General features: G+C 49.7%; 8 protein-coding genes and 1 non-coding gene across 9 annotated transcripts; 3 read left to right on the top strand and 6 right to left on the bottom strand.

Annotated features, from left to right (window-relative positions):
* Positions 1 to 920: 920 nt before the first annotated feature.
* Positions 921 to 1,983, bottom strand: EDB91DRAFT_403996 (uncharacterized protein). The gene is made up of 2 exons (XM_041327142.1): positions 1,483 to 1,983; positions 921 to 1,417 (listed from the first exon to the last, which is right to left on the bottom strand). Exons 1-2 carry the CDS (start codon positions 1,744 to 1,746, stop codon positions 980 to 982), a joined length of 702 nt encoding a protein of 233 aa, XP_041182889.1. The 5' UTR covers positions 1,747 to 1,983; the 3' UTR covers positions 921 to 979.
* A 901-nt stretch (positions 1,984 to 2,884) lies between these two features.
* On the bottom strand, positions 2,885 to 4,334 carry EDB91DRAFT_1098643 (uncharacterized protein). The gene is made up of 4 exons (XM_041317102.1): positions 4,158 to 4,334; positions 3,505 to 4,108; positions 3,175 to 3,456; positions 2,885 to 3,070 (listed from the first exon to the last, which is right to left on the bottom strand). The coding sequence occupies exons 1-3, from the start codon at positions 4,274 to 4,276 to the stop codon at positions 3,190 to 3,192; spliced, it is 990 nt and encodes a 329-aa protein (XP_041182888.1). The 5' UTR covers positions 4,277 to 4,334; the 3' UTR covers positions 2,885 to 3,070; positions 3,175 to 3,189.
* A 1,574-nt stretch (positions 4,335 to 5,908) lies between these two features.
* On the top strand, positions 5,909 to 7,023 carry EDB91DRAFT_1043631 (uncharacterized protein; the record flags this gene model as incomplete). The annotated part of the gene is made up of 3 exons (XM_041313073.1): positions 5,909 to 6,508; positions 6,559 to 6,791; positions 6,846 to 7,023. 3 exons carry the CDS (start codon positions 5,909 to 5,911, stop codon positions 7,021 to 7,023), a joined length of 1,011 nt encoding a protein of 336 aa, XP_041182887.1.
* Positions 7,024 to 8,880: 1,857 nt separating this feature from the next.
* On the bottom strand, positions 8,881 to 9,680 carry EDB91DRAFT_1043762 (PWI domain-containing protein; the record flags this gene model as incomplete). The annotated part of the gene is made up of 3 exons (XM_041313082.1): positions 8,881 to 9,270; positions 9,325 to 9,456; positions 9,510 to 9,680. The coding sequence occupies 3 exons, from the start codon at positions 9,678 to 9,680 to the stop codon at positions 8,881 to 8,883; spliced, it is 693 nt and encodes a 230-aa protein (XP_041182886.1).
* Positions 9,681 to 10,159: 479 nt separating this feature from the next.
* On the top strand, positions 10,160 to 13,096 carry EDB91DRAFT_1342980 (uncharacterized protein; the record flags this gene model as incomplete). The annotated part of the gene is made up of 6 exons (XM_041325765.1): positions 10,160 to 11,249; positions 11,304 to 11,513; positions 11,561 to 11,761; positions 11,818 to 12,345; positions 12,398 to 12,583; positions 12,637 to 13,096. 6 exons carry the CDS (start codon positions 10,160 to 10,162, stop codon positions 12,657 to 12,659), a joined length of 2,238 nt encoding a protein of 745 aa, XP_041182885.1. The 3' UTR covers positions 12,660 to 13,096.
* A 232-nt stretch (positions 13,097 to 13,328) lies between these two features.
* Positions 13,329 to 16,056, bottom strand: EDB91DRAFT_1234035 (major facilitator superfamily domain-containing protein; the record flags this gene model as incomplete). Its single annotated transcript, XM_041321163.1, has 12 exons — positions 13,329 to 13,355; positions 13,404 to 13,560; positions 13,623 to 13,746; positions 13,802 to 13,909; positions 13,961 to 14,098; positions 14,163 to 14,288; positions 14,350 to 14,503; positions 14,838 to 15,013; positions 15,076 to 15,169; positions 15,561 to 15,662; positions 15,715 to 15,833; positions 15,891 to 16,056. 12 exons carry the CDS (start codon positions 16,054 to 16,056, stop codon positions 13,329 to 13,331), a joined length of 1,491 nt encoding a protein of 496 aa, XP_041182884.1.
* Positions 16,057 to 17,845: 1,789 nt separating this feature from the next.
* EDB91DRAFT_t23 lies at positions 17,846 to 17,928 on the top strand. The gene has a single exon. It is a non-coding gene; the product is annotated as a tRNA-Gln (tRNA).
* Positions 17,929 to 18,088: 160 nt separating this feature from the next.
* On the bottom strand, positions 18,089 to 20,033 carry EDB91DRAFT_1098594 (kinase-like domain-containing protein). Its single transcript, XM_041317101.1, has 7 exons — positions 19,788 to 20,033; positions 19,536 to 19,729; positions 19,419 to 19,479; positions 18,783 to 19,366; positions 18,663 to 18,728; positions 18,553 to 18,613; positions 18,089 to 18,501 (listed from the first exon to the last, which is right to left on the bottom strand). The coding sequence occupies exons 1-7, from the start codon at positions 19,900 to 19,902 to the stop codon at positions 18,416 to 18,418; spliced, it is 1,167 nt and encodes a 388-aa protein (XP_041182883.1). The 5' UTR covers positions 19,903 to 20,033; the 3' UTR covers positions 18,089 to 18,415.
* Positions 20,034 to 20,951: 918 nt separating this feature from the next.
* EDB91DRAFT_403289 (proline-rich protein) lies at positions 20,952 to 23,981 on the bottom strand. Its single transcript, XM_041327139.1, has 2 exons — positions 23,026 to 23,981; positions 20,952 to 22,973 (listed from the first exon to the last, which is right to left on the bottom strand). Exons 1-2 carry the CDS (start codon positions 23,874 to 23,876, stop codon positions 21,011 to 21,013), a joined length of 2,814 nt encoding a protein of 937 aa, XP_041182882.1. The 5' UTR covers positions 23,877 to 23,981; the 3' UTR covers positions 20,952 to 21,010.
* Position 23,982: the final 1 nt, after the last annotated feature.

Raw genomic sequence — 23,982 nt, 5'->3', positions numbered from 1 at the left:
GGCCTTGACAATGTCCAGTAACTGGCCGTCCTGGGCGCTTAGTTTTCATATGTAATGTATAAGTATATCGCCAGACTGGCGGGCCACTGGTCTTCAGTGTTATCCTCGAATGTATGTTGCTAGGTTGCAATTACTTGTCTATATGTATTGCGCGTTTCTTTACATCTCTCATCTCATGAAATCAGTCAGATCCACGCTGTGGTAGCGTAGTATAGAGCCCACAAGAACAGTGAATAAGCGCCTATACGTGATACGTGTTGGGTTATGGACGGAAATGTTACTCACCACACACAAGATCCACAACGTAACCATACGCCTAAGTACACTCCTCGTCAACATGAAATGCTATTGGCCGTCTATATCTTTGTCTAGACCAACGTGACATGTCAGTGGTGCTTGATGTAGCAATAAATGCATACTATCTTATTATGATTGACGACGGGTGCCAGCGCAAAAGGCACACGTCGACAGTGATGACAGTAGCATTCTCCCAAGACGCTGGTTCACGGGACTACACCTTGCGAATTTGAAATGCGGAGCATCATGGTAGGTCTACTAGGGGCATTCAAGGGACACCACGGCGGGGTGCAAGCAGTTGTTGTATCCCCAAACGGCAGGTGAATTGCGAGCGGCGTAGTGGAAGTACAAATAATCATAATCATCTGGCGCCCTGGGGCATCCGGAGGTGCAATTGCAGAGTTGCAATTCCGGGACGACGGTCCAGAACAAGCTCTTTCGAAATTCCAGGGATACACAAAACAAAGACCCCAGTTTCAGCGCTGCCGTAACCGCATACCTTTACAGGTCGCTAGTCTTCCTGGACCCTTACAGAGCTGTCTGTCTCATGAAGTACATTACCTAGCAGAAATGCTTGCATTGCTATATTACACAAGCAACAACACGAGCAGCGACGTCCACACATTTTGGGGCCAGCAGCGGAAAAGAAAAACACAGACTACGTCAACATTGAGTACGTACCTCACCGCGTCCATGGGACATGCGTCACGCCTATCTGATATTCCCGCAGCGCATCGCCTGGGTTAGCAGGGTGACACGAAGGACCCTCTCCGTTGTTCCAACATCGTAAGGCGGGAGAAGGCATGCAGATTATCACGGCGATCTTCACAGCTTCAGGGCAATTCTCAGTCTCGACTTCTGTAGGCTTTTCGGATGGTGCTGAGCCATGATGGGCGTGCGAGCGCCGCCGTGGCCACAAATGGAAGATGTAGGGATGGACGCGAGGGAATGCAAATTGTCTTCGTGGGGGTGATGGTTGGGTCGAAGAAGACTGGGAATTATTTGGAAGGGGCAATGTTACGATAAAGGGGTCTGCATGTGCTGCGGACTCCGACACATCCACTGCAGATTTACATGTAGCTCGAGAGCGACACGGACGGATGAGAGACACAGATACAGGCTGTTGAAAGCTATCATTAGACGCGACCAGGTGGCACAACACTGGTGCAATAAAAACATACACACCTGAATGCTTGGCCATTCGGACTGACCCGCACCCCCGACTTTCTCGGTCGATATGGGAGGACTCAAGAAAGTCTCCCAAAAGGCCGGAAAGATAAACTTCCTTCGTCCCCACCCGTCCCCGAGTCCATACAACCGCACCGTTGGATCTGTATCCGAGGTTGTGCCGAGGAGCGTACCGCGCCGCCAATGACAGCACCCAGCGACCATGAGCAGAAGTATTCCTGATATAATGAGAAAGGTAAGGGGAGCCGAGATGCGGGGCATCGAGTCGGAGCTGGAGCCGGTATCTATGAGTGTGGACGTGGAGGAAGATATTGAGATAGGGGGCCTCGGACTGGGCTAAACACAAATAGTCTGTACTCGCAGTTTAAGACGGTTAGTCAGCTTCAACTGTAAGTTAGGGCAGGACCTCGACTACCTCGACACAGAAATTTATGTAATGTGATGATATCCTGTGATGCCCAGCTGCCGAGCGGTGACTTGAGCCGTGTTCACGATTGAAGTGAGCCACAGTAGTTATCCTATAACATCGAAAATGATCTAGTTTGAGGAGGAACTAAAATCCCACCAGCACGTCGACGCTGTAAACTATTCCTTGGTGAGTTCTTTTTGCCTGAACGTCTGAATGACTGGTGTAAAAGGAATGTGATAAGGTTTGGTGGGCAAGAGGCTGTTGACTCCGCGTTGTGAGTGGCGTTCCTTGTTGAATTCACGGTTCTCGTGTATCAGTAATCTCCCCTAGGCAGACCATATATGATAGACGAATGAAGATAGTCGTTCCTTCTTAAGCACTGTGCCATGGTCGCTCCTAACATGACAACATCTAGGCACGTAATGGTAACATGGAAAGTGCATCCCTTTTGGATTCCCTTCCGATGGATCGTGCAACTTCTGACTGGAGGCTTTATCAAAGATGGGTTCCATGGTCCGTGAGGTAGTAATCGTCAACGAGAATGCCAGGTCTGACTCGTGAATTTTTAAAAAACACATTGCTCTCACGGCCTAAACACAACGGCACCTGTAATTGTTGATTAACGTACGCGGAAGGCATACACCAGCAATAATATTTGTGTACGTGGAAAGACATCGTCTCTGACTTCGCTCTTGTGGCAACAACACGATATTCATCGACCAGTACGGCGCTTCATACGACCAGAACGCTGACCTGTGAGAGGGCGATCTGTACTACCCGTAATATTTGAGACTCAGTGGAGTTCTGCAATGCAATTTCGAGTTTGACCTGCAGGCTTGCGCGGCGCAGTGAAACCCCGCTGGCCTAGACTGCCTCTGATGAGCTGGTTTCTGTCGCCGAACCCTTCGCCATCAAGATCTCACACGAAGTCTTCGAGAGTCGCTGTGTTCGTCAGACTAGCTTATTTTCAACTCAATGACCACGCCGGCTGACCAGATGGATACCCCCAAAACGCAAACCGATGATAGCAATAAACATCGGGGCACGATATACACACAAGACAAAGTAGAAGGTGTTATCAAAACGAATATGATGGTTCACCGTATGAATATTTGATTAACGATAGCCATCTCTAAGCCTCGAGGTAGTCGAACGATGCGGCAGCAGAGGTGGTATCTAAAATCGATATCAGACTCAAATAGTAGGGCGGTGAATCTAATCAACGACTGTCGTATGTCACATTAATCGTATGAATGCCGAATCGTAAATACTCACCGAACGTTACCGAGGGCTCATCATGCGTCTGATCTTGCTGTTGTAAGGACGACACGTTTCTTAGGCCTGGGCTTTGCACTATCCTTCTTAGCTGCAGCTCTTGCCTTTGCCCTTTGATCTTTTGCAGCTTTCATATCTTTCGGTGCAGTGGTGCGCAGTTGTTTGATATGAGTGGGAATCAAGCATTTCGGAGGATTGGGCTGGACAGGAGGCACAAGCCAAGGTGCACTGATTACAGGCACAGATTGAAGCAAGTCACAAAAGAATGGTAAACACGGGGAATTATCCTGATCGAAGCCGTCAGAAGTAAGGATTCGGACATCTGAGATGCTTACATGAACGGCTATTACGGCTGCTCGTCTCAGACCCAGCGCCTGCGCAAGTGCGGCCTCTGAGCCCTTTGGTAAGATGACGAGTTTCAGGGGCTGTCGAGCTCTTAGATGACTGGATCCAGGGCGTGTAGAGTTGCATCCGGCCACAAGGTGAGGGATATGATCCAATAAGATTGGAGGATTGACATCAGCACGGCATACAAAGACGATAGCAATGGAGGAAATGTCGGGGGAAATTGGATTTGCATGAGACGCGGTATTGAGTGTAACACAATGTCGGAGAGACTTCAGCTGCGATTCAAGTCTCCTTGTTACTTCGTTGATGCCAATGGTCATGTAGCCAGAAGGCGGCACAAGGTTTTCAAGATTATTAACGGCCGGAGGTGGCAAAGGAGTAGAACCATCGGCACATGCAAAGCTTTTTGAGCATACCATTGACTCAGAACTCGGGATTATTCCTTCCACCACATCAGCAGTTTGCGATCGGGCGAGAGCTTTCCTAGCGTCTGCCTTTGCAGATTTCTGACCTCCGCGCTTGACTGTACTTTCCAATGCGGCTATAAGTTTCGCGAGGAATAAATTTTGCGCATTTTGCGGGATTGAGGGCCTAGCTGAAGATTTTAGACGCGTTTTAAGTTACGGCAAATCAAAATAACCATTGAATTCGGAAAGGGTTTTCAAGGACACTCTTGAAAACGTCTTTTCGTTCTATGGTGATCCGTGCCTTTGCCCGATTGGACATATGGGAGTGGCTCCGAGCTGCTTTATCGGACATGTGGGACTTGGACTTGAAAAAGAAGGATCTGTCTTCCTTATTTCAAGATCTGGCTTGGGGAGGGTAACTCAGCATTGTTTGGCCCAAGTTTGGCCTTGTGTAAATCGCAGGGCATTGCCAAATAAGCTTCACAGTGCAAGTAATCCGAATCCGCTGCAGCCAGAGTCCAGACTCGAGTTTCAAGTTTGACAGGGATGCCTCTACTTACATGCTGGGTACGACGTAATTATAAAAGCGCTGGATCACCAAAATTCACGGGATTTTATTGTACGTTGCCGCCATTATCCAGTATCAAATCTCATGGTTCAATTCTGAATCACATCACGTAGGTGACACTGTGCAACGGTATTTCGTACATGCCGCAGCAGATACAAGGAAACCACTGGAGCAGGAGAAGAGTCCGATGTACCTCAAACGGAATGGATACTCGCTCAATGCTCTTGCATAGGGGTGAGATCCGTATACGCCCCGCGAAGCCATTCGAGCTAAACTTAGAACGGGAGACGTTCCGCTCAAAAGTATTTGCACCCTGGAATGCAACGTCAATACCCTGCTAATTAGTGGGTATCCTGTGGACGCTATCCTGTATTCGGTTGCGACCACGTTGGCACTGCCCCCCACAACCTAATCCGCATTGTAATCTACTGGACTTGTCGGGTTTTGTCTTCCCCCGTTTACCGCTTCAAATTCAAATATCTGCCACCTTGCCATCTCTTCCATCGTCAGGGAATGATTCATTAATGGCCAATGGAACCCAGCCACATATGACAAGGCTCTCATATCCACAGCTGCTGGGTCGGACTAGTCACTCGCGGGTACGACGGGGAGAAGTTGCGGGCTGTGCTAAATACCTTTTAGGGAAAGCGCTCCAAGGCATTGCCTTGCAAGAGGCCAGAGTTGTTTGTCTGATCTGCGGTTCCATGAAGTGCGTTCGCGACAATTGACGTTCTCCCGATCTTCCTCGCGAAGGTTTTTTTGGTACGAGCACGGCGATCGAACACAACACGAGCTGTAGGTTTATTGTACTTATCATGTCATAAATGACCAGGGTAAGCACGTTTACCGTTCGTCGCTTGAGCAGTCTTGAAAGTGGACTTAAGTCTCCTATGACTCCTTTGCACGCATGTAAGCACGTTGAGATACGTTGGAAGCGTCGTCATTGATACATTGTATACCAGAATAATTCATAACGTTGCACGAGACTTGCAGGGTCTCTTCACGCGCCGCCACAGGATGGCAAACTGCCACTGGGGAATCCCTGGATACTATCCATCAACGTTGTTTGTCTTATGAATAATTGACGTCTATTCATAACCGGAGTCACCGCAAGTATCGTTCGGGGAATGCTGGAATGTCGAGCCATCCCCTCTTCGAACAGGATGACCAAAGGTGAGATTTCCATTCTCTACATTACGTTTTTGTTGCATTTTTGTGTCCCCATATACTTCTCGTACGGGGCGATACGTTTTCACGTTCTCTGGCTCCCTAAGCCACCCTGTGTTCTGTCTGAATATCACAACGCTAAGATAAAGTCACAACGTAGTCTGGTAGGTGCAGCTATGGATATAAAGCTCAAGAATCCACTCCTTCATACTCAGCTGCTCTTCCAGCCTCAGAATCCTCGCCTAAGATATGTCTGACTTGCTCCCATCTATTCGGCGCTTTGATCGCACTGAAATCCCAGATGATGTCTGGGAAACTCTACGTGACAATGCTGCTCGCGCAAATGTTATCCTTCCACACGCCAAAAAGGTTTTCGATGACCAAGACTCCTTACCCGGTTCTGAGCAGCTTTGGCTTGTCTACTCGAAGCCTGGAACTTCCAACATCAAATTGATCCTATCCTGCACAGAGGGACCACAGGGCAAATACCCTATTTTCATCGTTCCCACAGCTCCCATCGCTGAATTGACCCCCGAGCTCCTTCAAAGCGCTATGGAGGCGTTTTGCAAGGCGCTTCTAGACGGAGCTCACTCCAGGAAGCAGAGAGTATTCTCTGTCTTTTCTGTGAAACCAGTCGCCGAAGCGTTCGCTAGCGCATGGAAGACGCTCACACAGATCAATTGCATCCCGAAACCATATTATGATGCAATTTTCATGACGTGTTCCCGCGAGACATTGATCCGCGCTGCCCCTCCCACAGAGGATGAGGTGATCGAGCTGCGTCGAGCTATCTCACAGGATGCCGACAAGATTGCTGTACTTTGTGAAAAATTTCCGGGACTTCGGTACGTCTGCTTCACCATTCCCTCAAACAAGCATTAATGAACGAGAATCTATAGGATCCATTCGTCCTCACCCCCGAACAAGCCTCCCAAGAAGCTGCGCTCTTGATTGACAACAATCAAGCCTGGGTATACGAGGTCCGAGAGTCCAATGATGAAACCGACATTGCGAGCATTGTCGCTGTGACACGGGACTCAACAACCGTTGCGGCCATCACGAAGGTCTACACGCCAGACATCTGGAGGGGTAAGGGCCGTGCCGAGAGATTGGTTCGCCGTGTTTGCAGAGAGTACGTAATAGCGACTATGATATTGCAACACGATGCTAACTTTTTCTTGACCAGGTTGCTGAAGACGCACGAGCAAGTTGTCTTGTACGTCGGCGTCGATAATCACGCCAAGAAAGTGTACGACCGCGTGGGCTTCCAGGGTCTTAGTGAAGGGTTTCCTACAATTGATGGAGCGGAGCACTGGGTTGAAATTGGTTTTGATAGAGCCGAAGTTACACTCGGCCACTGGTAGGTCCCCAGTCGCTCTGCACGTTCTCCACACGTTCCTGACTCATCTTACGTCTTGTCTGTAGCATAGCATCTTACTGTATCACATTGTATCACATTATAGTACATATACACCCGACCTTATAAATCTCTTGATCATTGGATGAATGTTCGATGTAGCAAGACACTCCAATCACGCTACCTCCTAGCCTTTTAGCCCGTAGGTCTCGCTAGACCTGCTTGAGCTGCGCGGTTCGCACGATCGAGTCGCGCACGTTTGAAATATAACTCGGTTTTGTGTCGCAGACTCTCCCGAGCTCGCGCAACCGCTATTCTCTACGCCCGCTCGCAGACTCAGTTCAGCAAAACTAACTGGACAATTAATAATGTTCGATATAACAGTGTGATCACATATAACTGGTCTTCTTCTGTTCACAAAATTTCCAAGGCTCCGTCATCGGGATACTACGTCATATTCATTTCCGCCACCGGTCCGCTTCAAATTAAATACGCGAAGGGACATCACATGTGCGAGACGGCCGGGATACTTTGAGCTAACATTAACGTTTCCTCTGATAGTATGCTGGGTGGAAGAATAGAACGATACTGTTCCAATACTGTTTGGTGATTATTGCAAGTCTTTGAAACAGTGCTCCTCCCGTAACTAGCGCTCAGATCAGGGACGGCCTCTGACACATGCAAGTGCAACTCGGAGACTAACTGGCGGAGTGATCCTAAACTATAGAGCTCTGGGCTCAAAAGACCGAAAGTTAGAGAGGATACGCGGCGAGGCTTAGAGCGGACTTGACGCTGGCAGCAGAATATATTTTATCGGAGAATACGAACAAGCGTCGTTGCACAATGAAACATAGGACACACTAGATGCATAAGGAATTTAGTACATCGAAACTCAAACACAGCAAAAAGAAAATGATACGAGATGGCACTTGCCCGCGAAGAGGCGCTTCGTATCGCAATAACGGATGAGGGTCTGTTAGGCTGAACCGCCAGCACCGCTGCTTCCTTTACGGGTCCTGACCACCTTATTTCTCAACGCTCGTTCCTTCAGTTCTTTCTCTCGTTTTTCTAGGTCAGCATTATCTAAGCCTTCCCTGTCCTGAAAGTCACTATGAGTGTCTGGGTAGAAGCAATCAAGTAAGGCAAAACGTACGTCATCCTTGTCCGCAATATCCCACTTATTTCGCCTTGCTTGACCCTTAATTTTCAGTTCACCTTTGGCATTTTGCGGAAGGGAATCGTCAGACATTCTCGGCCTATCAACATCCATACGCGAGGGCGAAGAACTACGCCTCGCAGGACGCTTTCCCTTTCCTCCATCACCAGCTTCATCGCGATTATTCCGTCGCCTTACGGGCGAGCGAGAGACACTGCCTCGCCTACGAAGACTCGGACTTCTGCGACGGCCGTATCTCGGCGGGGACCGCGACTGACTTGAAGCGACAGAGGGAGAGTGCGATAGCTTACGACGCTGAGGCGGGGGGCTTCTGCTATTTCTTTCACGTCCATATCTCCGTGGTGGTGAGCGGGAGTAACTGGGAGACCGTCTACGTCTCCTCGGTGGCGGGGGTGACAAAGATCGGGAGTCGACCGAAGGCGAACGTCGGCGGCGGCGTGGGAGAAGGCGTCAAGGAGCGTCGACGACGAGGGGGAGGTGAGCGCGTCCGAGATCTACGAGGAGGAGGGGAGCTTCGGCGGTAAACGGGACTGCGGGATCTGGAACGCCTCGGAGAGCGGGAACGTCTGAGGGAAGGAGGTGGGGATCGAGAACTCCTTGCGTCAAATGGGGAGTTCGGGGACGGGGAGCGCCTGCGATGGGGCGGTGGACTGCGAGAGGGTCTGCGGCCTGGACGCTATTGACACGTCATATGAGAGAGAATTTCAAAACAGCAGTGAGTGAACTTACACCGCCACCGCGTCCACCCCAGCCGTTATCTCTGCCTCGGCCACCACCCTCGAGTCCGCCTCTCCCTCTGCCCCTTCCTCTTCCGCGTCCGCGGCCTGCACGTTCACCTCTTTCATGGTCTCTTATCTCGTCGAGACGGGCCCTCCTGTCTCTCTCACCTATGGCACGCACATCGCCCTCGCGAGCTTTGCGCATTTCTTCTTTCTTCTCCTCCACGAACGTCTGTGGCACGCCTGCGGGATGCTCCTGAGCCTCGAGTAGTAGAGACCAGAGAGCGTGCATGAACGAGGCCGTCGACGAAGTGAGGAAACCTGTCAGGTTTATTTGCATTTTCTTTGGGTCTGGAGTCTAACGGAAAATATAATAAATACGAAAAATTCTTGGACAGGTAACAATACCTACAGTGTGATTTGGGTCGTCGAGGAGACCCATTGCATACTCGACGACCACTTCATCTTCAAAGCCGACGAGTTCTGTGACCTTTTTGGCGATCCATGGGCGTATGACATTGAGATTTACTTTTTTGAGGTCTACCTGGAGAACGGGATAAGAACTACATTAACAGGACCAGACTTGGGGTGGCACACCTTTTTATCAAACTCTGGTGGAAATTTCATTGACTTCAACAACTTCATTTCTTTGTCAGAGAAGCGACGGTCTTGGTCGGCAGAAGTGCCTTTGAAGAATCCTATTAAATATTCCAGACGGTGAGCAGGACCTGAAGCACTCAGTAAATAAAACGCACCTGCGTCAGCCATGACTTGCACAAAAGCAGAACTTGGTTGGCTTGAGAGCGTCGATGACCTTTGTTAATGGATTTTTACGATTTTGGGATAAGTCTCCCACGCATCGAGGCGCGCTTAGTCAGCGAGGGCGCGGTACAATTTGAATCAATTTGAATTTCAATGTTCATCGAGCAGACCAACCGCCAAGAATCTGAGTCTGACTTCAGATGACGCAGCTGTTCGGTAGTGATGTCGCAGAATCACTATTCTCGATTAGCTGCAATCTGTATCTTGTAAAACGGACTGACCGACAGTTCAGAATTCTGAATCGTCGGTTGGTCCGCTTTACGAGGTCTTAGACTTACTGGTATTTCATTGCAAGCCCCTGCCAGGGTATAAAATCAGCGCAGGTGAGCAATTCAATTCATCTTGCGCTTCTTCCTTGCTCTTCTACGTCGTACGCCATCCTCCAGCTTTTCGACGTCGCGCATCATCTACTTCACGCTGCTATCATGCTCGATTACGCCAAGGCCCTTCCTTTCGTCTTGGTCCTCGCAGCTATGCGGGACCCGAAGTACTCTGCCGCTTCTGGTATCGTACATCCAGCATCGTGCAACCTTACGGCCTTTCCCCTCTCTGATTCTGATTCCGACACCCCTCACGCCCTTCCCGAGGATTTTTCCAGCTCAGCATCAGCGACGAATGAAGATAATACTACGCTCGACACTTCTCCTTCTCCGCCTTCATCCTCGTACGGTATTATCGAGCTTCTCATCATGCTCATAAGCCAAATTGCGATACTCGCACATCAACTCCTACATATCTCTTCCGTCGTCGATGTTCTTTCCTCCTCGTTCGTGACCCTCGAGCAGGCCACCGACCTGGAAACGACGAACCTCCACGCCGCAATGGAGCTCGTCAAGCAAGATCTCGATTCCGTTAAGGATCAGTCGCATTGCCACGAACGGAAACTTGCTCACGAGACTACAAAATTCGCCAGCCTCGTCGCTGATCAGCAACGCCAGATCGACTACCTCAGCAAACAACTCCACGAGGAACGTGAACTCTCGATAGATATCAAGAAGAATCTCGAAAAGCTTACTTCTCGCATCTCGCGAGGCGATAAGGACCTGGACGCCTTCCACGGACGTTTGCACGGACAACTCGCCCGTCAAGTCAAAGATCAATTACGAGCGGAGAATGACGTTGCTGACCTTCGCAAGGAACTCGATGCCTTCCACGGACGGCTGCATGGCCAACTCATCTGTCAAGTCAAGGATCAGATGCGAATGGAGAGCGACGTCGCCGACCTTCGCAAGGACATCCCGAAGACACTATCCCTATATCACACGAGGATATCGACTCTGGAAGTCGCGTTATCTCAGGCCAAACCGCCTGCTTCACCTCAGGACGTTGTTTGCAACTCCAAGCCGGTACGAAGTGTCACGTTTGCCGATACCAACCCCCTGCCAGAGCAAGTACGTCCTAACTCTCATCAAAATCTCCCAACGCCACCGAGCACATTGCCGAAGAAGCAACGATCAGGTATTTCAACTTTTACCCCACCGTTTCGGTTCATTGATCGTGAATCAATTTATATCCGTATGTCTTCTCGTTCATCATACGACGTTGTATTCAACTGACACACTCTCGCAGAGAAATCCGCGCCAATCAGCTCAAGGGCAGCTGGAGTACCTACTAAGCCCACCACCCCGAAAACCCCTACGACGGTTGATTCCGCCAGACGTCCGGTTACTGTCAAGTCTTCGGTTCCTAAGGTCCTGCCGAGCTCAAAGATTGCGATATCTGTCACGAAGGTGTCATCTGCGCCTAAAGCAGGGGTCTTGAAGACCCCCGCATCCAAAGGTGAGGAGGTTCTCGCTATGACAGTTCACGATTCTCAAATGAGACAGGCATAGGCGCGTCTTCTAACAACCCTGCCCGCAGAGAGTCCGCGACTCTCAAGAAGAGCGGCATTGCCACCAAGGCCAAAGTGCAGGAGCCTAGAGCTCCTCTCGAGAAGAGCGGCAATGTCGTCAAGGGCAATGTGAAGGAGCCTAGTGCTTCTCTCAAGAAGAGAGCCGCCGCCGCCAAGGGCAAAGTGCTGAAACCTCGTCAGTGCTCATCTTCTTACCCCACTTTCTTTCGTCCTGATCCATCTATTCCTTAGGTACCAACCAGGTGTTGCCTCCGTCCTCGTCGCCAGTTACTCCCGCCACCACATCGCATGCCCCGGACTCGACGTCCCGGCCAGACGAAACATCGCAGGGCGTTGCCAGTCAAGCCCTGTCATCGGCATCATCCTTGGATGCGCTGGATGCTGCTGTGCAGCTTCACTCGCTGGGCGACCTGCGCGATCCACTACCTTCTTTGGACTCGATGTCTTGGCTGACTGGCGGATTGGACGGCGTTGCTAGTCAACCCCTGTCGTCGTCGTCATCCTTGGATGCGCTGAATGCTGCTGTGCAGCTCCACTCGCTGGGCGATCTGCGTGATCCATTGCCTTCATTAGACTCGATGTCCTGGCTTGACGAGTATCACGAGATTGCGGGTCAACCTCTTTGCTCGTTATCGTCAGTGGAAGCTTTGGATGTTGCTGTGCAGCTTTTATCGCTGGACGACCTCCGCGGACCGCTGCCCTCGTTGGACTCGATGTCCTTCCTCGACGATGACGCTTTTCCGGTCCCTCCCTTCAAAAGTATGTATTCCTACGCTTTTCTGGACGTGTCCCTGATTTGATTCTTCCGCAGGTCTTGGCCGGGATAAGACTCGAAGTATCAAGCGTCAGGGAGTTTCAGGTCAAACTCTTCCCCCAATGAAAGTTTTGGACGCTGCTGTGCAGCTTTCATCGCTCGACGACTTGTGTGGGACGATGCCCTCGTTGGACTCGATGTCCTTCCTCGACGACGACTCTCTTCCGGTTCCTCCCTTCAAGAGTACGTATTTTCGTACTTTCTTTGGATGTGCCACTGATTCGAATGTTCCATAGGCCTTGCACGGAACAAGGCTTGAAACCTGTCTCTTGGTACTCCGCGTACTTGAGCGCGGAAACCGCACACCACGACACAACCCTCCCTTCCCCCCCTCCCTTTAGAGCCTCAGTATTTGTTTCCTTTCTCTCTCTGTTTCTCCTATCTCTATGATTCATCTTTTTTTCTCTGCTCTGTATCATCTCTCTATCTCTCTATCTCTCCCTCTTTTTTTCCCTTCTCCCCACTCTCTCTATCAGTTTCTCTCTCTCTCTCTCCTTGTATCGTCTCATTTTCCTTCTCTTTCTCCATATATCTCTATCCTCTCTGCTCTGTATTTTCCTTGCTCTATATCTTCATCTCATTTTCCTCAGTTTCTTTACTATCGTAGTAGTCTAATATGTTTTCTACCGGATATTCAACTGTGTTCAAAATTGTTCAGCGTTCACCTCTCGCACCTCAAGCTTCCCGCGGACTTGATGTTCACATGCAACCTATGGCGTATCAAAAATAACTGGGGGCTTGTAGACGTCACGAACAGTTTATGTTCCGAAGTACAAGTTATTGGTAGATCTACCTGCTTTTTACGCGCATTGTTTCCAGGAGGGCGTACATACATGTTTCAAATAGTGGTGTGGTGTGTAACGAGAGATTGGCACTTAACACATTGTTTTCCGTCTCACACTTCTGCAAATTTGGACGTTCCTCTTCACTAAGGTATGTACCTGAACATAGGTGCCTGTAGAAGGCGTCAGCAACCTTACATTCGAGGAGAGACGACATTGACCTTATCCGCCAATTCACTTGTATCCACCGTCGCACCCGGGTCCGGACGCCCACATTCGCGATCGCGTTTCGCGTTCTCGTACATGTACGACACCCAGAGCACTAGCGCGCAGATAGTGGAAAACGCCTCAAGGCCACATGATATAGCGAAGCCGCGACTGTAAAAATGTAATAAATCAACACATGCTGACACAAGGCAAGTAGAGAGGGTAGGACGCACATGTACTTCGGGCCGTCCGTCGAAGGGTATATGTGCGAGCCGAGGATACTCCCGCATTGCCCAATGGCCATGAACATCGGGATGCCCGTCGCCTTCTTAGTCTCAGAGCCGAGATTGTGTGCGTCTATTGAAGTATTAGTTTTGTCGGGAGAAGCGTAGTTGAGTGATGAAGAGCGTACACCATGCAATGATCACACCAATGGCAGTGTATGTCCCGCTCGTGATGCAGAACACGGCAAAGTATCGCACATGGACGTTTTCAGGGACTGTGAGCAAAAGGAGATAGCCTGAAATGGTACATGAGATATTTGAATATCACAAGACCAGGTGCCACTCACCAATAGTACCAACAGCACAGGCACTCGCAACCGCTAGGCCACGGTTCTGCATGCGATCGGATGTGTAGGACGTCATACAGAGGACAATAGCAGCCACTGCATACGGCGGGACTGTGAGTAACTGAGCGAGAGCGTTGGCTGAAAAGAAAAGTCATAATATCAGTGAATAAAACGTTCATCAGACCGCAAACATGATACGCACTATACCCAAAAGTCTTAATAATGGTGGGCAAAAATGCCGAAATGCTCGCCAGAGCACAGTTCACACCAAAGTAGATAATTCCGCCGGTGTATATCCGCCAATCGAGGAGAGCTGTGATGATGTGTTCTAGAGTATGACAGGTCGATAAGCCCTCGTTGCGTAGTGCGAGGATAGGGAAATGACTCGCCTTTATTGATCACAGCGCCAACATCTGCGCTCGTACCCCTGTTCATGCGTTCCATTGCAATTTCTCTTTCTCTCGCATTAAAATATCTCGTGCTCTCTGGTCGGTCAGGCAGCACGAAGAAAGTCAGAATACCGAGAAGAAAAGCTGGAATTCCCTGAAAATAAGTAAATTATTAGCAAACAGTGACTTCCCACATTACATGGGACAAGAGCACATATAAATCATGCATGGGGCTTAAAATACCCCTGATGGGTGTTTCAGGGCATTCCTCGCGGAACAGCACTAGATAGTACCACTCGCATGCCTGTATCTTAAGGATAAAGTGCAGTGCGAGAGGCTAGCAAAACGAACATTGCATGCTTTGCCCGGAGGATCGGTATTACGATACCGATCCTCCGACACCTCTCAGAGACCAGCCACATAAATGCGAGCGCATCAAGATTCTGAACATCACTCGTCAAAAAAAAACGCGTAAACCAGATACGAACCTCAATAAGGAACAGCACTTTCCAGTCCCACTCTCCCCCGGTGCCCGCGATGTACGGACCGTACCCCACTTGCTGCACGCCGAACGCAATGAGCCCACCGAACGCACCCGCGACCGCCGCAAAGCCAAACCAGTATGCCATGCGCAAGCCCATTTCGGTGCGAGTGTAAAAGAACGCTTGGATGGTTGTGTTAGGAGTGATGTTTCTCCACAGGTCTATTGCATGATGTTTGACTTACAGAAATAAAGTGGAATTGCAGGGCCGAAGCCAGCTTCAAAGACGCCAAGCCCAACGCGGGCCGCAATGAGACTTCCGAAGTTGAATGTCGTTGCCTGCAGGATAAGTGCCATGCATAATTAGCAGCGGTTCGGGATCAAGATTCGCTAATATAAATGAAAGGAGACAAGAAGGCTGCAAAAGAATTGGTGGATGAAAACATATAAAATATCCCTGTGATGGATATTCAAATCGGGTAGTCCGCGAGGTCTAATTGATATGCGAATAAGACGGATCGACAGATCGAATGGAAAGTTCTGGGACACTGATAACATACGTCAAGTCATGAGCTGCATTTACGGCAGACATTGGCCGCGATGATGAGCTGTTAACGATATACACGTCACGCAAGAATCTTTTACGAACAAGAAAGTGACATGGATTTCCCGATAGCCAAGAAATCGAGAACGAACTGTACACATGAAGAGGAATGGCAGTATGACTCACCATCAACGTGGAACAGATACCCCACCCAACGGCTGCGGCTGCCATCCAATAAGATGGTGGAAATAACTTTGAGGTTATCGTTGCAGGCACTAGGCAGAGAATCTGGGAGGCAATAGATGACAACTAGGACAAAGGAATGGCTTGTGTTACTCACATACGAAAAGAAGAATGCCGAGTTGACCCAATCGAACAGTGTACCAGTAGGATCGCCATTAAGGTTCTCCTGTGCGAGTCCCTGAAGGCGTGCATTTCCAAGATTCGTGCGATCAAGATCTAATTCATCGTTAGTACAACATGCTAGCCGGCTCGCATTGGTAGATTTTGACCCACAAGCAAAGAGATAAAGCAAGCATGTTATGGGCAAAATCCTACGATCAAGCTTGCGCACAAGCCTCTTCTCTTCCTCGGACGTAACAGCGGATTTATGATCGACGACGTCGCTTCTCGACTGGGTTTCCTTTTCGTCGGAAGATACGCGCTTTTCTTCGTCAAGCATGGTGGACCGACTCGAGCGGAGTAGACTCTAGTAGCAAAGAATCTCGGCTACTTCACCTTCAATATTCAAGATGCAGCCTGAGCGCTCGCGAACTGAGAAGCAAAATCGGCCAGAAGTAAGAGGAGAAGAGGTTCAAGATACCCGAACGACTCCACACGTTGATATTGGAATAACCCAATCAGGTGGACAGGCATGAGGTTTAACAGCAGTGAATTCAAAATAACATCAGCGCTTAGCATGACCCATGACAGATGGAGTCTCACGCGAATAACCTGCCCCGTCGGAGAAATAATTCCCATAAGGCGATCATTGTCTGCAAGGCACGGGCGCACGGGGAAGTCCTCAACAAGCTGCCCCGCTGCGCTTTCGGATCTCCTGCAGTGCTTGCTAAGTGCTTATATGGAGATCATTATCGAGCCAGCTGGCAGAACCTGTTAGAGCTGCCGTGAGTCCGGATCATTTGAATACAGGTTGCATCATGATTCACTGCTAAATCGGGTCGCTGAATGCCTAGTGGTATTAGCGATAATTAGGGATGACGAGGAGGCGCGATAGGTTCGAAAAGCTGCTTTCTGACGGATTCAATCACCCCCTCGATGGCGCCACTGAACCTGGGATGCGACTCGGTACATGTTGCTAGTGTTGCCGCGAAGCGAACTGAAGCGAATCGAAGTGGAAATTAGATACACTTCGGTACACTTCGACGTGGACGAAGGAAGTCGAAGTGCGCTTCGTTCCACGTCGCGAAGTCGGCTTAATGGGCGGGACAGTTGGCAGAAATAGTAAATTGACCAAATGTAGCTATAGCCTTAATGTAGCTATAGCCTTACGATATAATCCAAGAGACTAAGTACTAATCCTCATTCTTATTCGCAAATTGCTGAGTGCATCGAGCTTGCTTGCTGCCACGAGCTTGTTTATGGCATTCCTAGTCACAGGTCCCGAAATACTATCCACTTCTTCAGCAATAAAATCCGATGTGGAATTCAGCTGGTCTTGCTTGTAAGAGAACTTGAGGATTTGTAGTGCCTCGAGGACCGATGATGATAGATTAGCACGCCGAAGTGTGCACGTCTCTTTGCTGGTGAAGCTTGCGCAGGAAGGACATCCATTGCGATACGAAAAAGCAGCGGGAATGTGCTCTTTTTGTATACGGATATGCCATTGATTCCAAAAAAACAGGTAAAAAAAACAACTGAACAGCGCACGTACTTACGAGAGACTCGTCCAAAAGCGAACAATATCAGCTGTGCGTTCAGCATCAAGAAGTGCTGCAATTCTCGTGCAGTATCTGTCCTCTTTCCTCTAAATCCCGTTGCAATTGCTCGTTAACACGTTAACATTGGAGGCGACTGGCTGAATGATAAGGAGGGGCTCGGGGGAAGTGGCGGTTGATGACGAGGTTGTCAAACATCCATAGTCGAACACTGGTATTGATCCTCGTCAAGCGCCTGAATCTTGCCATCAATGATCGCGCAGACACGGATGTAGGATCACTTGTGGAGTGGGCGGACTGTAAATGCTGATATACAGTGTAGGCACTGTTCCCGTCGCAAGTGAATTGCCGTGCAGCTGACTTACTTCAGAAAGTTCATGCTGCATGCTGCGGATAATCGAGATCATGTATGAGAGGCCTCATATAGTGGTTTTTATCATTGAAATATGATAGAGATAGGAGGCGCATAGAGGGCTTTGGATTTGTAATGATAATGGTTGATCTATTTGAAGTTAATCAGTAACTTCGCTTCGACGGCAACATCATGTTGCAGCGGTTATGACAAATGTCCAAGGCGATATAGTGTAGCGGTTATCACTCGGGATTCTGATTAGTGCTGAGTTCCCGAAACCCAGGTTCGAGCCCTGGTATCGCCTGTACATTTTGTCTTTTTAACGATAGCAGCAACCATGCTAGAAGTTTCACAGCAACGAAGACTTCAATATATTGTGTTTTTCCACCAATCGCTTCGATCTTGAGCAGATGTCAAAATAGAGCACTTCTCCGGTAATTTTACATACGTATCTTAAGAACATATCTATACTGACCTCTTTTGCGTGTCTATTGGCGCCCAGCAACGATGTCCGTCTGTATATGCGCTCATAGAGCAAACAATAGCATAGATTGGATATTGGGTGACGCGGCGACAAATTGTAGGACGAATAATTACAAGATCCGTGTTCGTGAACTGCCGTTTGTAAAGATACACCAAAACATTGAATGAGTACTGTCTACACCAAAGCGGTACACGGCTAGCAGCTAGAAGAAACCAAAGAACATTCGTACATTTTCTATCCCGCAATTGATTTGATACTCAGCACTGGATCCTCTGATTTATGGACAATAAGTGGTTGCGATCGTTTGTTACGTGATCGGGGCGGGGCGGAAGGACATAATCTCCTCGTAAAGGAGCTCTTTGAGCTGTTCACGGCTGATATCGTCCTTGTGCACTGCCAAATACGATAAATACACATGCATGCTTGTGAAAAACAATTACTCACGGTCAAATTCGAAGAACTCCGGATCGAGCGGTGGTGCAACAGGTTCATCATCGGGATCATGCTGAATCACAGGTAAGCTCATGCGCTCCAGAAATAAGAAATGCACGTACATATGCCTCAAGATATGGATGAGCCAAAGCCTCTTCGACTGTTATCCGCTTCTTGGGATCAAACGTCTAGAAGAGAATGTGTAAGCAACGACTCGAACAGATCAGAAGATCATGACTTACGAGAGTCTTCGTCAGGAAGTCTACAGCCAAAGGATTGGCATTGGGGAAGATTTGCGCAAATGGCCGGCGTTTGCGGAAAGGAAGAGCGCGAATATAATCTCGCGATCTACGTGTGGTGATGGCGTAAAACTCGTCCAGCGTTGGTGTGCCGAGAACATCCAAGATTAAAGTGAGCTGATGGTGGTAATCTCTACCGGGGAACAGAGGCTTTCCGGAGAGCATCTCAGCCAAGATGCAGCCCACAGACCAGACGTCAATTGCTTTGGTATACTGCTTGAACGTAAGCATAATCTCAGGGGCTCGGTACCACCGCGTAGCGACATATTCGGTCATAAAACCGGTCTCTGTGCCTGATGGTTCGGCGGTCTTTACTGATCGTGCGAGCCCAAAATCGCAGACCTTGAGATCACAGTTGGCATTAAGAAGGAGATTTGAAGGTTTGAGATCACGGTGGATAACATCAGCAGAGTGCAATGCTTTGAGTGCGCGCAACGTTTGATAAATGAAATATTGAGCATGGTCATCAGAGAGGTCTTGCGTTCGGATCACGCGGTGCATGTCTGTTTCCATCAGCTCCTGGATCACTATACAAAAGTTTGAATGGGAATTGAGTTACGCAACGCATTTTGTACGCACAGTACACTTCCTTGAATGCGTCTATGGATGGAGGCTTGATGATGTCCAAAATTGAAATGATCTTCAAAGTTCTGAGTGAGTAACACGTATGAACAACGAATTCCAAGACGCGCTCACGTTCTCGCTTACTCCAGCTTCACTGAGAAATTTCAGGAGTTTTAGTTCTCGCAGTGTCCGTAAGCAGAACATAGAGTGATCGAAAGGTGCGATCTTCTTGATTGCAACCTTACGGCCACTGGGTCGGTGAACGGCTGAACAGACGATACCGTACGCGCCCTCGCCAACGACATCGAGCACCTGATACTGAGTACCTATTGACCAACGTATCTTGTGAAATCAAATACATAATAAGTGAGTATTTGTACATACCGACGTTGAATCTAACTTTCCTCGGTGCAGGCGGAGCTTGGGATGTAGCATGACCGTTTTTTGACTTGGAAGATGCTGCAGCTGCAGCTGGAGCCTGCTGAGCGTTTTCAGGCATCTAGAGAAGGTATATGGGAGAAGGAGGGAGCGTGGAGGTGAACAAGGGATGGGGAACAAGAGAACTATAAGCGAGGCACAAAGTATAATCTTTATGTTGTGGAGGTTCTAATTCCAAGTTTTGTAGTGAACAATAAGAAAACGGAAGCAAATCCTACTATTTCGTGCAAATCAAGGACAATAAATTCCTGTAAAAGTATATTTTAGGGTCAAAACTGTCGAATACCTCTTGATTGGCACCAAGACAACCAGTTCGTTGTCAACTACTTACGACATGAAACTTGGCCTTTGCTATGGCGATACCTATATAGATTCACAATACTTGTTGTGTTCTCTATCTGCTCCTTTGTCGGTCCGAGCCCTATAGGAGTTTGTGTTGTATTTATCGCTCTGGGGCCTGGGCTCTTTCGCGAAAATAATTTAGTGCTCCCTAACAGTATGCACAATACAAAAATGCGAAGTGCTGCGGACGCATATCAGTTGATGGTTTCGAGGGCGAGAAGAGATAGTTTCGAGGTCACTAGCATCGACTCCTAGCCAGCCTCGTGATGTTACGCCGAGTACTACTAGTCTACGTCTCGAGCATGGTGACCAGGTTGGTTCCGAGTCCCGACTCTCGAGCCTAAGACAGACAGACAAGTACTCGCTTGTTGTATAGTATCTGACCCAGGCGAATCCGTTCGATAGTAAGTATATTTGTTCCGAATCCGATACCACAAGGTACCACATCATACATGATATCATCTCCTCAGCAACAACGTCGACGACTTGACGTTTAAAAGTATCAATCGAGGGGTAATCTGTGCTTCTTTGTCCCTGCCACGTCTTAAAGGCTGCGCATTCATGTGCTCCGTGCCGAAACTATACGATAGAACATGAAAATGACAAGATACCATGGCACGTGTATGGGACATGCAATCATTGCGCTATGTATTGTCATGAACGCATGACATATCACAGTGACGATGATGAAACGGTTGGTCCACATTAAATCCAACAACAACAACAACAACTACAACAACATGCACATATGGGGTATACACAAAATACATCTTACCGCGAAATAGATGAGCAGCGGGCACGCCATCTTGCATCCAAACGATGCGAGTCTACCGCACACCTCCAACGCGCGCCCAGAACATCTCTTCCTTCAAACGTATGATCTCTTTCCACGTACGGTCCTCCCAAGTCGCGTCACCAGCGTAGCCTTCCCCATCTGTAGTAGACGAGCGCTTCGTACAGTTTGTGTCGATAGATGTCTCTCGTGTGCTGGAACCTTCGGAAAGACTCCTGGTTTGGCTAGCTTCGGAGGATGGGTTGACGGCGGTATGGGAAGACGCATCCACGGACACCTGATTTTCGGGAGAAGGATTTCCGTTCAGGCTCGTGTCAGGTAAGGGGTTGGGTTTTTCGAAGGTTTCAGGTTTGGTCGTAGAGGACTCTACAGCACTGTCCTCACACACCACAACTTTCTGTTTAGGAACAGGAGATGATTTTTCTTCTTCCTTCGCGGCGTTTGTTAACTTATCATCTTTGCTGACTTCAGGTGAAGGCATCGGGATTCCCTCCTTTGCCTCAGTCTGTGCAGCGGTAGGAGGTACAGGAACTGCCCTTCGTGCAGGAGCTCGCCTGGGGACTGGCGGAGCACCATATGGTGCAGGCGAAGCGGTCCTGGAGGGCGTGAACGGAGAGCCCGTTCGCGGGGGTGCTGGGGAGCCGGCTCTCGATCGACTGGGGGCAAGAGGTGTAATAGGGCGTTGTGGTACCGGCGAAGAGACGCGTGAGGGCAAGGGAGCTGGTGAGGCCACACGAGAGCGTGGGCGCGGAGGAGGCGATGTGGCACGGAATGCAGGTGACGTAGGTGTCTCTGGTAGGGGAATGGTATGAGGGGAGGGCGGGCGCTCTGGCTGCGAAGCTGGCGCCTGGGTTTGTGTTTGCGGAGACGGGAGATCTGAGGAAAACGACTCTCTGAACGGAGCGGGGCGGGCAAAGGTCATTTCATCAACGGGGGTTGTGAACGATTCTTGAGAATTGGATGTTTCAGCTTCAGAACCGGCGTTCTTGTCAGCATCGTTTACGGTGGCAGGGGTGTCTATTGAATGGTCACGCTCTCCACTTCTTTTGGGCAGCGGAGGGACTTGGGCATGTGGATGGGGAACAGAAGGATGGGCTAGAGGTGCTGGTGGAAGTTTCCTTGTAGTTCCCTCGCCTTTGTCTTTTTCCTTGTCCTTTTCCTTTGAAGTTTCTGTCCAACTGACAGCCCTCTCCCCAAGCGCACTTGCCATCTCCCAAAGTCGTCGGCGACGAGGTGGAACAGGTGGCTTCTCACTCGCTAGGGGTGCAGGAGCATTCAAAGCGGAAAAAGAGTTCTTATTTGATTCTTGAGTATTCTCCATGCCATTGACATCTGGAATCGCGGGCTTCTTATCGGGTATAACAAGTTCCTCCTCCCATATACGCTCGACGACGCACGTGCGGACAAAAGCCCAGAGCGAACAAGTACTGCGGAGGCGCAGCAGGCAGTAATTAGATGTGCACAATGGATAGGGTTGTTGTGTTTGAATGGCGCTCGTGCGGGTTGCCCCAGTGGGGTGCGCTGGTGGCCTGGAGACGGGAAACGCAGAGGTAGAAAGCGCAGAGGTGTGAAGCGGTAAAGAGGTGGGCGCGACAGCTGGGGCAGGGGTTGCAGGTGCAAGACGAAATACGTACACTTGCTCAGGGTACTCAATATCTGTATCATGTCCCACATGATTTGATGAGGAATTGGAGAGTGGATTCTTGAACCAAAGGTTGCCGTTCGTGAGGCGGCCACTGCTGCGGCTGCGCGCGAGGGATGCAAGCGGGTGGCTCGGGGGTATTTCGTGCGTCTGCGCACGTACGATCACCGTCCCGCAAAGCGCACATGAAATGGTTACGGGTATGTTTGTCTGTGAGTGGGGGTACAGCTCCTGTACAAGCGACGAGAACGGTACTGGCTCAAGAATGAGCATCCCTGCGTGGATCGCTGTCAGGACCGACCGCCGGGAGAGCCAGTTTAATGAGGGAGCCAAGTCTAGCCGTACAGTCGGTTCTCTGAACCATGATAAACAGATGCATTGAAGAGCAAGACGCGTGAGTCACTTACGAATCCTCCGTGAGCAACCGTGCGAGGAAGGGTAGGCCCAGAAGTGTGGAAATAGCGGGCGAAGTAGCCTGTGAAACCCTTAGTCCTCGAAGGTGTGTTACGAACGCAATGAACTCGGCGTAGGGAACATGCACGGTTACCAAGCGCATTTTTCGGACGTCTGCCGGATGCTGTTCAACCAGCTGCGCGTCCCGCTCGATCCACTTGCCCTTCCCCATGCTAAGTCGCGCCTCCGCCGCCTGACGCTCAGCAGCCTCTTTTTCAGCCTGCAGGGCTTGCATCTGGGTCTGCATAACTTTGACGGCTTCCTCAGCTCCTCTCAACGCCTCCTCCGCCTCGGCCACCTTGCGTTCGCTCCTGGCCCGCCCCAATCGTGCTTCTGCGACCATTGTGTTTGCCTGAAGAAACAGAGTTGCACTGAGATCATCAAGCTCCTTCTCGATGTCACTCTTGGCTGTCTCTGCCTGTCCGCGCTGTGCAGCCTCCTCTGTCGCACGTTCCATGAGTCTGTTCAGTTCTGCAGTGACATGTTCTTTCTCGACGAGCAGCCCTGTATTGAGCGCAGCGAGATGGTGGGTGCGCTCAAGCTCGAGTGATGAGACGGTAATGCTCGCATTACGTAGAGAGTTTTCAGAGACGTGCAGCTGATCTTCTATGTCGGAGACACGGTCGTAGGATTTGACGAGCTTGCCATTGAGCTCGGTGACTTGCGAGAAGAGATCAGTTACTTGGGAACGGAGGGATGCGATGATTTGAGCTTGTGCGTCTGAAGCATCCTGGTCTTTCTGATATTCTTCATCGGTGAACCCAGCGTCAACCTCTGGTTCGTACGTTGGCTCCGTCGATACCATTGACGATGTGCTCAAGAAGTGGTGGATATTGCCAAACCCGACCAAACAAGGATACAGGGTCGCTCGGAGTAACTAGGGAGTACTAGGGAGTATTAGTGCGTCTGGC

Source organism: Suillus paluster (assembly GCF_016628075.1).
Source record: "Suillus paluster strain FC165 chromosome Unknown EDB91scaffold_3, whole genome shotgun sequence".
NCBI classification, from domain to species: Eukaryota; Fungi; Basidiomycota; class Agaricomycetes; order Boletales; family Suillaceae; genus Suillus; species Suillus paluster.
The sequence above is the reverse complement of the archived record's forward strand: the minus strand, read 5'-3'. Positions and strand labels throughout refer to the sequence as shown.

Coding starts and splice junctions, on each gene's coding strand:
- EDB91DRAFT_403996 (XM_041327142.1), bottom strand. CDS start 1,746: ATGCCCCGCATCTCGGCTCCCCTTACCTTTCTCATTATATCAGGAATA. Junction 1,418..1,482: donor CCGAATGGCCAAGCATTCAG/GTGTGTATGTTT, acceptor AGCTTTCAACAG/CCTGTATCTGTGTCTCTCAT.
- EDB91DRAFT_1098643 (XM_041317102.1), bottom strand. CDS start 4,276: ATGTCCGATAAAGCAGCTCGGAGCCACTCCCATATGTCCAATCGGGCA. Junction 4,109..4,157: donor AACCCTTTCCGAATTCAATG/GTTATTTTGATT, acceptor ATCTTCAGCTAG/GCCCTCAATCCCGCAAAATG. Junction 3,457..3,504: donor CAGCCGTAATAGCCGTTCAT/GTAAGCATCTCA, acceptor GGCTTCGATCAG/GATAATTCCCCGTGTTTACC.
- EDB91DRAFT_1098594 (XM_041317101.1), bottom strand. CDS start 19,902: ATGCCTGAAAACGCTCAGCAGGCTCCAGCTGCAGCTGCAGCATCTTCC. Junction 19,730..19,787: donor GAAAGTTAGATTCAACGTCG/GTATGTACAAAT, acceptor GTTGGTCAATAG/GTACTCAGTATCAGGTGCTC. Junction 19,367..19,418: donor CGCATTCAAGGAAGTGTACT/GTGCGTACAAAA, acceptor ACTTTTGTATAG/TGATCCAGGAGCTGATGGAA.
- EDB91DRAFT_403289 (XM_041327139.1), bottom strand. CDS start 23,876: ATGGTATCGACGGAGCCAACGTACGAACCAGAGGTTGACGCTGGGTTC. Junction 22,974..23,025: donor CGGTTGCTCACGGAGGATTC/GTAAGTGACTCA, acceptor ATCATGGTTCAG/AGAACCGACTGTACGGCTAG.